Source organism: Lagopus muta, chromosome 10 (genome assembly GCF_023343835.1).
Source record: "Lagopus muta isolate bLagMut1 chromosome 10, bLagMut1 primary, whole genome shotgun sequence".
In the NCBI taxonomy this organism is placed as follows: domain Eukaryota; kingdom Metazoa; phylum Chordata; class Aves; order Galliformes; family Phasianidae; genus Lagopus; species Lagopus muta.
Window position 1 is genome coordinate 17,211,764 of NC_064442.1, and position 13,301 is coordinate 17,225,064.

The 13,301-nt window shown below is 44.7% G+C and overlaps 1 protein-coding gene across 4 annotated transcripts in view; it reads left to right on the forward strand.

The window, feature by feature from the left end:
- Positions 1 to 13,301, forward strand: part of PSTPIP1 (proline-serine-threonine phosphatase interacting protein 1) — a 46,135-nt gene that overhangs the window by 867 nt on the left and 31,967 nt on the right. For all 4 annotated transcript variants that reach the window (XM_048956286.1, XM_048956287.1, XM_048956289.1 and 1 more), the window contains one exon: positions 11,330 to 11,430. In XM_048956286.1, the coding sequence (XP_048812243.1) occupies positions 11,330 to 11,430 (101 nt within the window). The remainder of the gene's footprint in view (positions 1 to 11,329; positions 11,431 to 13,301) is intronic.

Here is a 13,301-nt window from a genome sequence, read left to right on the forward strand (position 1 = left end):
CGGGGCAAAGGACCAGAAGTGGTGCTTGAGAACACAGCTGCTTCTGGAGTTAAGGAGAAAACCAGAAAAAAGGACCCCAAAGACATAAAGCCAAAACACTGCCAGGTTGGGTAAAGAGCAAGTTGAATAGTTCCTCCTGTCTAGGCAAATATTCTTCCAGCACCTGGTGCTGACTTGACATGAAGGCAGATGAAATCCTCCTGCCATTCCCTTATCAAGCTAAGTAGAACTGGCCCTTCACCGCCTGTTTGCTTTCTGTGCTTTCTTTCCATCCCCTCTTCCTGCAGGGTAAACCTTCTCCTGGTCTGAAGGAGCCGAGCAGATGGCTGTGGGGCACTGCTTTCCTCCAGGCACCCCCAGCCCCAACTCTATCGGATTTAACCAGTTAAAAAAAAACTGTAATGAGGAAATACAAATGTTCCTTTTGATGTTAACCCAAACTGTGCCAGGGCACACCCACACAAGGCTCTCCCTTACTCTTCTTTATGCAGTTACTAACTGCATGCTCAGATGCACAAAGTATGGCACAACCACAGCCCAGTGCAACTGCAGGAAATTCAGCTTTTGCATTTCTCGACGTCCTTCCACAAAGTGCAATCTGACTTTTAGAACCAATACAATTTGTATATTTACTTTCTAGGATCTTGGTCTTTAGCTGGGATAAATCAGGCATGTCCCATGGGCTCAGCAGGGTGATTAACGCCACTCAGCAATCTGGCCAGGCCAGTTCTTTGTGGCTCCTCTTCCCCAAGCTTCACTCCTGGCCTTAGTCATGAATATCATCCTGGCTTGGCTTTGAAGCTACCATCTGCTTTAAAGGAAAGCGTCTTTGTTTTTAATATTGTTTGGCTTGAACATAATACTGCCAAGCTTGTTTAATTGGACTGAACTATATCCGGATATGCTATGGTAGTTTTAGCTGTGCAATAATAAGTCTTTTAAAAAGAAAACTTACAGGATATTGCACAACGTAGCAAAAGAGCACAGCTTGCCCCCAAAATCACAAGATCAGCAATTATTTTTGCATTCATAACGTTCTGCTGCGCCCGTTAAAGGAACGGAAATATATTTTCTCAGTTTGCCTCAGTGAGCAACTATCTGCTTTGTTCACTATTGCCATCAACTGAGACAGCCCTCATGGTTAAAACCCAAGAAGTACCGTTATGTCGCAGCCGTACCTGCCTTCATCTCCAAGACCTGTCTAAAGGCATGGCTGCACTCTCCCCCTGGAATTCAACATCTCTGCTCTTACCATCAGCAAGCTTTTGGCCAGGCAGTTCCTTCAGCAGCTACAGCACTGTGAAATACTTACACAATTCCCTGCAACAACACATCTTCCTCAACCAGAACAGAAAGGACACCATTCATTCTGCTGCAAAGTCCCTCCATCTTCCTAGGCTGTGCTGTGTTTCAGGAACATGCAAACTCTTCCTCATTGCTCATCTCATTTTTATCCTCGCTTTTTGCCTATCAAATGTGGCAGTGCCAGGACTATGCTAAAACTTTCCTATTTCTGCTATTTTTTTTATTGTCTGTAACCACAGCCTGGGCTAAAACCACTCTGCTTTTATTACTCTTTTTGTTCTGGTATCTTCCACACATGCTGGTTTAATGGTTTAAAAGAAAGTTGCTTAAAACCCCCACTGAGATGCACTCCTTTGTAATAGTTTCCTATCCTCAGACAATACTTTTTGGAAAACATTAATAAGAAGAAAAGACAAATCAGTTTTGATAGTAGGCAATTGCTCAAGGCATTAATATTCTCACTGTCCCGTTGTATGGATGCAAGCGATGTTACCTGTGTAATCACATTAGGTGGGCAGGTAAATTCCCTGCTAATGGCCTCTGCTTCCACCTGAATTTCACATTAACAGGATTATATCAATAGGAGGGATCTGAGCAATATTCAGTTTTTGTTACAAAAACCCATTTACCCGAAGGGAAAGTCTTTCCCTTTTCTTTCTTGATCTCCTTCTACGTCCTTGTACTCATTTGATGTTCCACCAGAATTCCCATTGTGGCCTTTTCCTTCAATTTATATTTTCTCTGCCACGCTGCTCCGCAGCAGCCTGGTGAGACGTGGCCATTCCTGGCCAAGAGGAACGGGCACTCAGCAGCATCATTCTGGCTGCAGATTCTCTATCTACAAAACACTGTGATCAGACGCTGCAGCACTGGGAGCCATGTAGGTGCTTAAGATAGCCTGACATAGACAAAGATCTTTGAATATCTTCCTTGTTTGGCTTTAGATTATTGTCTGCGCTGGGTTTAAAGCAAAAATCTACCTCATACGTGAGGCTCTCACCTGCTGCCACAGATTTCTCATGCAACACTATATGCCCAAACAGAAGTAATCACTTTCATAAATAATTTTACTTCTTGTGAGCATTACCCTATGAAATGACTATAAAAGATACATTCTGTGTCACAGCAGGACTATTTTCTGGACTTACTTGACAATATACCCAAGAAATCCTAATCACTGTTTTGCCCTAGGATGCCTTTTTTAGGCCAGGTGCCACCTTTCCTGCAGAGGCTGTTACACCTTGTGGAGCTGCTTTCTGAAATGGGTTTGGACAGACACCAAACCTTCTGTGCTGGCATCTCAGCTCCACAAGTGGGCCCCCCCAGCTTCCATTTGGATGGGAGTGGATTGTATTGGTTGTAGCTGTCTTTACAGACACGAGGCAAACCAAAATAATTAATCTCACTGCACAGTGTAGAGCAGGCAAGCTCCACTGTCAGTACGTCCTGCATCTCTCTGCACTACAGAAAGTGTGACTAGAGGCAGACTTATGGTCACATCCCTGTGCTGACAGCAGCCCTGCTTACAGCCAGCACATGTCCATGTTGGTGGATGTGAGCAGAAATGGGGAACAAAATGAGAACCAGCTTGGAGAAGTCAGACTGACTGGCCAGCTGAATGCCTGTGTTTGTTGTGAGGTCAACTTCATCTCCATGGAAGATGCTGCCCTATTCCCCTTCTGTGTGTTATTTCTCCCTGTATTCTTCCATAGTTTCCACTGTGGCCAAAATGCTTTACTCACTAAGGCAACAAGAAGCACCCTGGGGAGGGGGGTTGCAGTCTCAGAACAGTCACTGAAACCACAAGAAATCACAAGAATACTTGCTTACTAGCGGCTGTGGAAATACTGATGTTCCAGGAAACACTTCTAAGCAGAGCACAACAATTAAAATGAAACTCAAATGAACTGGTACTGATAGTGAGGCAAACACATTAACAGCTTCTTCCACCTCCCATATTCCTGGTACACTGCCTACAGGCCGTGTGAGGAACCAATGACAGCACATTCAGGGCGGTTCATTTCCTTGGTGATGAGCTGGAAATGAAGGACTGCAGTATTACTTCTGCAGCTTTTGGGTGTGTGCTCTGCCAGTTATGGCCTGAACATGGTATACCAGGTTTGAGCATCTTTCTGCAAGGGCAAAGGGTACCTGGGCAAGAGCTAAGTGCAGCACAAAGGCCTTGGAAGACTTTCTAGAGTAGGTAAATGAATGGGTTGGTGGAAAGCTCATTTTAGATCAAGTAAGTTCAGTAATTTCTAATTAAAAACAATTAGGTCTTTAGTGGTCACACTTTATTATTTTTTTCTGATGATCGTGCTGCAGCTGAGGGTTGGGTGGTTCAAAATGGCTGATGGATGAAGTCACAATGATAATTTTGTTTGTATTTTTACAAAGGTATGTCCACTTTGATTTGATCTCTCCTGCTCTGCAAAAGTGGTTTGGTTTGGACACAGGGAAATGGGGGATTCTTAGTTATGCTGACTTTAATTGTGGCATTGCTGTGTGTTTTAGATACAGAAAAGGTGACTCAAACTCTTTTCACTCTCATATACGTAGATATGTCTGATGAACACAGCATAGATCTAAAAGTATTTGTCACGCATGTCTTGAAACAGAGGCTGCAAATTGGAGCAGCGCTTCCAGCAGAGATCAAAGCAGCAGCCCTCAGGTTTGCTGAAGTAGGCTGAGGAGGTGAACAGCATATCCAAATCCTCCTCTCTGCCAGGACTGGGCGGTTCATTACCCATCCCATCCCTCCCTCGAGACATGCACTGCCTGCTATGCATTGAGCAGTGGCATCAGTCTCCAAAATTTACACTCCCTGACCAGGGACACTGATCCTGTCTTCCTCTGTGGGCACAATGGAAGACTGAATTTCAATCCACTTCTGATTATTGCGTACTTGTATGGAAGGAAAATTAGGCTGCTTCATAAAGAGATCATTTTTTGATATTTGTCAGCTCCTCTGAGCTCAAAAAGAGCTCTACATTTTGCTTTCATGCCATGCTCCAGCAAGGTAGATTCTGGCTGGCAGATGGCAAATTAAGCACTTGTTTAATCTCCTGTTTAATCTAGGTTTTGTAATAAAACATTTCTCAGCAACCACACTTCCGTAACTTACAAAGTTCCCCATGTTGTTCAGTAGGAATGTGGGGGTTTGAGGCTGGGACGAGGTGACAGCTCAGGTCATGGCTCTGTGCTGAGGGCATCAAGGACAAGAAAAGAGAAAAAAAAGATACTGAAAATGTGCATCCAGATTCCAACAGCAACTCAGTTCCCTAAAGAATTGCTCCTTTACTATAAATGGAGTTCAGTACCTCTTCAACGGGGTGAGGAAATGTCCCTGTACAAGGCTGAGGAATTGAAAAATTCCCTGGCTCTTTTGGTGCAACTTCATTTTTGCTTGAGATGGAAACCAGCAGGTATTTGCTGTAAGTCTTCAGCATTAGGTGGAAGCCAAGCAGCAAGGGGTTCTGTTCAGGCAGGTTAGTTTCTGTTTCATAGAATCATAGAATGGCCTGGGTTGCAAAGGACCACAATGCTCATCCAGTTCCAACCCCCTGCTGTGTGCAGGTCACCAACCAGCAGCCCAGGCTGCCCAGAGCCACATCCAGCCTGGCCCTGAATGCCTGCAGGGATGGGGCATCCGCAGCCTCCTTGGGCAACCTGTTCCAGTGCCTCACCACCCTCTGTGTGAAAAACTTCCTCTAAAGTTGATTAGGGAGTTTCTGTAAGCCCAGAGTTGGTTTGCTTCTGTCATATCTTGAAAGTCCCCAAGTCTTTGTGAGAATGTGCGACATCATATTGAGTAGCAGGATAGGTTGAAAATGACTACTTAAGTGGTAAAGATCTCTCATAAATGGAAATGACAATATGTGGACATTGCAGTGGCGCCCAGTCGGAAATTAATTTGTACAGCAACACTCTAGGTAGATTTCCTGAAGCTTTGCCCCACTTTGTGCTGTGAAACCCCCCCAGCAAAATGTCCAGCTCCTCTTCTCAGGGTTGCTGAGAGCATCGGTGCAACAGCACATTGTCCTTAATACCTTTTCCAAGACTACCAGAAAACAAATCAAGGTTTTCTAAGACAAGGAAGAGAAGGAGTTTTTAAATTAAGTTCCAAACTAAGCAGGCCTGGAGCCAGGGGCAGCGTGTGAGCTCCTGAACAGCTGCTGCTGTGCCTGAGCAAGGCAGGATTGTTCCACAGCATCCTCTCCCACACAGTGTTTGCAGAAGGAAAGGAGCTCTCTGCATAAAAAAGACCTGGGAGCAGAACTAAAGCGGAACATAAACAAAAATAAACTCTGATCACTATTTTGTATAAAACAGAAGTGCTCTCTACTTTAATGTTCTATTTCGCCTTATTTTACTTCCAGTTTCTCTTGTGTACCAATTATTAGTTAGGATACTGAACCAATGTCTGATTTCAGTGTTGAAATGCTTATCTGCCTGGCTGCACAGGGCAGCTTGGCCAGCAGGGCTGTGCCTCCAAACCTGCCTGTGACAGACACGTGCAATGCCTGCTGCAGGCCTCCCTGTTGGCTCCCATGTCAGCCAATCTCTAAAGTCACCACGTGAAGAGGAAAGGAAGGTCACTATGTCTAGCCTGTGTCACATAGAATGGAATCATAGAATGGCCTGGGTTGAAAAGGACCTCAAAGATCCTCTAGTTTCAACTTCCTGCCACATGCAGGGTCTCCAACCATCAGACCAAGCCACATCCAGCTCTGCTTTCAAACCAGGGAGGGATTTTGTTATCTCCTGTCCCATTTCTCACTTCAGCTACAGCATTTCTTCCCCAGGAAACTTTGTGCACTCTCAGAGCATTATTAAAGAGTTAAGGAGGAAAGCTAAAATGGAGGTAGCAGCACAAGCAGAGTCCTCTTGCTGGACAGGAAGCCTTCTCAGTGTGCACCATTACTCTGCCAGCCAGCTCACCTGCAAAAGTCAGGAAGGCTTTTGTGCAGCAATGGCTTTGTGGGCATGCAAATAATGGCACAGCATGACTGCAAGAGCACCTTACTGAGTGAGGAGGGTGAGGGCACAGGAAGCTGAGGAGCAAATTCCTCTTGTTGCAGAACAACCATTTCCTTCTCTGCAAAAATCTACAGTGTCATAGGGAGCAAAACACAACTGAGAATCAACCAGTTGCTCAATGCCACCACTTGTGCAATGCTGCTGCAGAGTTTGTGAAATATCAATTTCAATTTATTGTTTTACACTGTAGCTCCTGCAGAATTGAAATTTGATGAGAATCTCTGCCTTCATTTTAAGTTCTCCAGCCTACCCCGCTAGACAGAGAAGTGTGAGATAGCAATCTAGCAACTTGGTATATTGGAATGCTACAAAAGCAATGTTTTTTTTCTTCTCTGATTTTTGAAGACATCATTCAAGATACGCATCTATGCTGTCTGGCCCAGGAAAATACTGCATTGCAGACTTAGGGAACAAAGACAGTAGTGTAATTGCAAACTAAGCCTCATTTAAAAGATACCCATGTCAACTCCTGAAATGATAACAAAAGGTCCCAAGAGAGCACTCTATAACCCTCAAACTCATGTTTCTACAGTGCAAAGGGTAGTTTTACAAGAAACGAAAGAAAAGCTAGACTGCTAACCTCAGCCTGCCTGCTCTCCCTTATTTTGCAAAACCTCAGTGACATAATCCACATCACCTCCTGCATAACAGCGGGTGGACAGGTTGCACGATTTAGCTAGCGTTTTGCATGAAGGCATGGACAATTTTGCTTCAGTCCAGTAACTTCTACCAGCTATTCACAAGCTCATGCTTTAGTTACCAGTAAAACTGTTTGTCTTTCCTACTTGATACTATTGCAATAGCACTCTCATGACTTTCATCAGAGAGCCTTGCAGACACCTTCCGAGCACTGGGCTCAGAAGAGAGGCACTGCAAAGCCAGTGCTCAGCTGATTAGAGCCCTAAGACTTGGCACAAAGTGATTCACCTTTAGGCAGCAGGAAGGAAGGACAAGCCATGCTGCTGCTCAGCCATCTTCGCCCTGGGCAGGGCATTGACACCATCAGGCCTCCCACTTGTAGCCTTCACTACCAAAGTTCCCAGAGTCCTAATGGCTGCAGAAATAGCTCAGAGCTAGCCACTCTCTGCCACAATTAACTCCTAATGGTTACTTGCATGATTGCCTATGGGAAAACTTCTGCAGAAAACTGCAGTCCCAATGCACGCAGTTGTTTTGGTAACACCATTAACATGAAGGAGCAGCATCTTTATGCCACAGGAAAAATAAGAAGAAGGTATATCCTAGTGCACTTGCTGGCAGCTTCAGTTTGCAGCCTTTCCTGCCTCCTCTCAAGTATGCTAGGAAAAGCTGTTCTGGGTAAACAGTAGTATAAAGTTGGTGCTTTCAGCCGTGTTGCTCTATTTCTGAGGGAGAAGCATCACCTCTACTACTGGCAGGAGGCAACTTCTGTGAACAGGCACAGCAAGGAAATGCTGCCTCTGCTTTAGCTGTGATTCTCCTGATGAGAAGCAAAACCCCTGGGCTCCAGGGCAGAGACCCAAGTACACATGAAGGATTAATGGAAAAATCTCAGAGCAGTATAAATCTGCCTGCGACACTGATAGCCCTTTGTCAAATGCTCTTCTTACTTGTTATTACAGGTCTGTTGGACAGCATGGATTAACTAATCCGTTTTATTAAAGTGACAATGAATAAATCCTCTTTCACAGTTGCACGTGCTTTGCTTGAGTAAATTACTTACTTGGCAATGTTAACAAATTACTGGTGGCAATTTGAATTGCTCTCTTCTAAGTTACAGAACAATTGACGTTTTCATAGCATCACAGAATGGCCTGGGTTGAAAAGGACCACTCATGCTCATCCAGTTCCAACCCCCTGCTGTGTGCAGGTCACCAACCAGCAGCCCAGGCTGCCCAGAGCCACATCCAGCCTGGCCTTGAATGCCTGCAGGGATGGGGCATCCACAGCCTCCTTGGGCAACCTGTTTCAGTTCACTCTCTGAGTGAAACTCTTACTTTTACAGCTTTAATGAATGTATTCTTTATCTAATAAGGAATATCCTTATCTAACCATATCCTTATCTAAAAAGGAATATCTAATTTATATTAAAACCCACCCAAATGTCCTCTGACTATTCATCATTTCTTACAACCATCACATAGTCCCAGCTGAGAGGTGCCCAAGCACCAGCTGAGCATTGCAACTTCAACTGCCACTACAAAAATCAATTGACACAAACACTAATTATAACACAAAACAGTAAAAGGAAAATAGAATGAGGGCCAATCAGCTCATCAAGGCTCAAGAGTTGTTCTAACATGATACAGTCTTGCTGTCTTGACAAAGAAAACGTGAGGTCAGTTGTATTGCTAGGAGATCCTTAAAAAACCAGAGAAGAAAGACAAAGCAGGACTTTGAACAGACACAGAAGGAGAATAAGGAGTGCAAAGAGGGTGAAGAAGAGGCTGGTGGCTGTGCTGAAATGGGAACAGCAGAGCTGAAGGAAGGGTTCTGAGAGCCAGCATCAGGATTGATTTCATGCAATCTATTTGCTGCAGATACCAGCATCAAACATTAAGGATGGTCTGGGAGCAGCTGTTGTTGTAGAATGAAATGCTGTGCTGGAGGTATCTGATAGCATTTGAGCCTAGGGTAAGAGAAAGCAGATACGTTTTCAACATATTCAAATCATACTTGCAGGCAGCAAGCAGGAAGCAGAGCTGTCAGGGAAGGTACTGGCTGCTTTGTGCTTCATGCACATGCATGTGGATGTGCAGAACAAACCCTGAGCACATTGCTCCTGTGTCCTGCCTGGCAGGAACCCTGTGATCTGGGAATGTCCAAGTTTTCCTTGCATGAACCTTTTCTCCTATTGCAGATTTTGTGTTAATGCATACAGAAAGATCTCTCTTGTAAAGGGCTAAAACATTCCTGTATTTGTAATGGGCAAAGTCTGTCTTTTGCATTTCTGAGGTCTTTGAAGTAATGAGACTGGAAGGCAAATGATGGAAGACAGAATCGGTCCTAAGCAGTAGTGAGCAGCACAAAATTGTCCCTTTAATACCAGAACAAACCCAGCAGCTTGTGTCCTGGAGGCAGGCCCATGTGCAGAGCTCCAACAAGAAAGCATGGCTGTGCCAGACACAGCAGCACAGCTTTGAAAGGACCTATTAATGCAGAAGTGAGGTTCTCTGCTTAGACACATTGCAAAATTCATTCACTCGGTCACCAAGGCAGAGCAGACCCTGGTGCAGTTTTTAAAACGGCATGACTTCTTCCCCTTGTGTTTTTTTTGGTTGGAACAAGGTGTCCAGATCTGAATCAAGTCCATTAGTAGTTTTCTCAGGTCCTTTGAATGACCAGCAGACACCCTGCTGCATCTGTGGGTGACTGGGGGAGGAAGAGAGACTCAGCTTGGGCCTAATAATGAATAGGCATTGCATTCTCCATTTAGGGAATTTGTTGGTGGCTCACTGATATGCAGCATTTGCTAGTCTTTCTTTATACCATCTGCACCAGTTTAAAAGAAGTAGACAGTGGATTTTAGCATTTGTTGTACAGAGATATGTTGTGCAGAAACAGCAAAGTAACATGATAGAGCACTTTTCACTTTCTGTTGGTTGCTTGTAGCAGTACGCCTGCCTGCTGGGGTGACACAGACCCATATAATAACCCACGGGCAGCATTTCTGTGACAGGGGAGCTGTGCACACAGCCACGGGATATAGCTTATTGCATCTGGAAATATGCAATCAAAATTTTTGTGCTGCGAGCTTGTTGTGGCACATCTGAGTGGTTTCTGCCAGGCAGAGTGAGTGATTAATGAGAGGTTTCACAGCAGCAACACCATCTGCCCTTGAGAAGTTCTCAAAAAATAAAAATAAAATTGCCTGGGTATTAGCAATAACCTTTCTGCTTTCCTCCTTTCTTGTATTTCATCGCAAGGTTGCTTCTCAGAGCCCCTGTCTGTAACTAGCCCTTTGAAACAGGAGGGAAACGGATGTTTTGGTTTTGAGATCCTGTTTCATAAAGGGTAATTATATGTGTCAGATGAGCATGTGTAATCCCATCATTAGTTGAGTACTATTACAACAGTGATAAGAGTGGGTCCACTGCACACTCTCCATCACCTGTTATCTACATTATTGTTCTGCCTGGCTCTGTAGAGCAGACCCTTTGCTGGTAGAACCACGTGAACCATCATCCTACTTTCTTTCCTTTCTCCCCACTGCACATGCCAAGGTTGTCACCTCGCCACCTGCATCTAGACAGCACATCACTCCTACTGAGAGCCCTGTGGTGGTGCTGGTTTGCCCTGCAAGCAGCTCAGCACTGTATGGCCACTCATTCACCCTCCACTCCCTGGGGGATAGGGAAGAGAATGGAAAAAGCCTGAAGTAGAACTCGTGTGTTGAGATAATAACTATTTAATAAGACAGAAAAGGAAGAGGAAAAAAGGATAATAGTGATGATAATAGTACACACAAAATGATAATAATACACACAGAACAAGTGATGCACAAGCAATTGCTCACCACTCACTGACTGATGTCCAGCCAGTCGACTGCTTGCCGGCTCAGCAACAGCTCAAACACTGCCGTGTCATCAGCACTGTTTTTCTCTCAAAGCCATAGCATAGCAACCCATCAGACACTGTGAAGGGAAAGAACCAACACCTCTGTACCAGCTAAGGAGGCACAGCGGTGAGGTGACTGACGCAGAGGAAGAGGAGCCACTGCACAAAAATCCCACACCCAATGCTCAGCATGACTTCCTCCAAATGACAGCTTTTTGGCACAGCGAAATGTGGGACTCACTTCACTTCTTCATTATTATAAAATGATCTGGATTTAAACAAAGATTTTACAGTGCCCTTAGCTCTGCTCTGGCTGCTGCTGCCCAGGGCAAACCTAAAGGTACATTTGGATTTTCCAGGAATAGGACTTGTGACTGACAGTAAGTGTCTCCTAGACCTGTAAGCTTTGTGCACAAACTATCTAATCTCTTCATCTTTCTGTCCTCAGTGCAAGGAGTTCACCTTACACACTGGCTTTGAGGTGCTTGTACAGCGACTGCTGGATGGGAGGAGGATGTGCAAAGACGTGGAGGATTTGCTTAAGCAAAGGTGAGAAAGTTTGGGTGCAAAAAGTTTGAACAGACACAGTTTTGTCTCTCACTGTGCATCCCGAAAGACATAGTAAGGCTGTTGCTGAATTCAATAATGGCACTGGTTCGTCTAGAAAAGCCCAACTGAGGTGAATCCTAAAGTGGTCACAGCTGCTGAGCGACCAAAGGTGGTCAAATGAACCACTGAGGTGGTGATCCATTCCTGGGCCTGTACTCCTCAGGGCTGTTTAGACAGCTCCAAGTATAAAGTTCTGAAAATGAAACAAAATAAATGAGAATTTTACGCCAGTTATATCTTATGAGGGAAGAGACAAGGTGAATGATGGAGATGGGCTGGGAGAGGGATTATAAAGTCATCTGGCCACAAAATGGCTTGGGTTGGAAGGGACCTCAAGGACCATCAAGCTCCAAACCCCCTGCTGCAGGCAGACCTGCATATATTAACATAGCTTTTCTCCCACGGATAATTTTCCAGCATTTTGACATGATTTGTGAAGGTAGATAATCCAAAGAAACCTCAAAAGTTTAAGGAGAGAAGAGAGGGGTGATAGGATCAAAAATCCAGAGCTTCATTAAGGCTCAGGTAGTTATTGGACCGTAATACTGTAGTAGAACACAAATCCACAGCAAGAAGCACTACCAAGTTTCCACATTCAACAGGAAACTAATGGCTTGTACATTTTTCTTTCTCTTTAAATGTGCTGTGGCCGCATGCTGTGTTTCAGCTTCCTGTAACTATAAAAAAGGGCCATTTTTCAAGTACAGATAAAGCTCTGCAAGATGCTACCAAAAGTCCTTCCCAGCTCCTCACAACATCCTGCATCATTTGCCCACCTCACCAGAATTTGAGTACCAGTAGTGTGTTTTATCTCCATCCTTACACACTCCTCAGAGCCCCTCAGCAACAGCTGTGCACAGCTAACACTTCCCTGGGTGAGAAAATAAATATTACACAGCTGCTCCAACTTCGCCGCTCATTTCTGTAATTCTGACTTAGAAAAAAGATGTAGATTTGGTTCTGTTTTGAGGTGGCTGAGTTTCAACAGTAGCGATGTGCAGTGTGAGGCACAGAACTCATGTATGACCTGCTAGGAAGCCCCCACACTATGAATTATATATTCAGCAGGTGATCCTGCCTCTGTATGAATATCGCTCTGCCTTCCCCTGCCACAGCCTCCCTTTTCCTCCCACGCTGCCCCCATCCAGTTTTCTGGTTTTAGGTTGCTTTTCTAAAGGCTACTTTTCAAGCAGTGGAACTTTCACGGGGATGTGAGCTGTCAAACTGAAAATTCATTATTTCCAAGTGTGAAGAGTCTCCCATCAAAATCCAAAGCTATTTGAATTGCTTTTCTTGATCACCAGTGGAAGCATATTTTATTGCCACATGTCACAGAGTCCTGAAGTCACATCAGCCTGCCGGTAGCTTCACTTTATCTGCTTAAAATAGCTCCTTTGTGACTCATAACTTACAGAAATCAGAATTGCATTGCAGGCTTCAGGCAGCTCTGCACTGCAGCACACATCTGATGCCACGCTTGCCTATGGTTCAAAACATATTAGAGGTTTTGCTGCGAGTTGCAGGACGAAGTTCTTCCTGCTTTGTGGTAGAGGCAACAAAAGACTTTCCGCAGAGGAGAAAAAATACATTTAGAGTCATTTTGCAGATCTGAACGCTGCAAGAACAAGTGTTTTTGTGAGCGTTTGTACACCCCAAACCACTGCAGTGAGTGTACACAGGCCCTCTATCTGTCTCTTGGGTTTGGTGCCAGAATTTCAACAAGGGCCCCTGCAGCAGCTGCCCTGAGTGCTGGCACCTCTGCCCCGGCTGTATGGACACTTCAGCTTCCCACCCTGATCAGTTACCTTTGT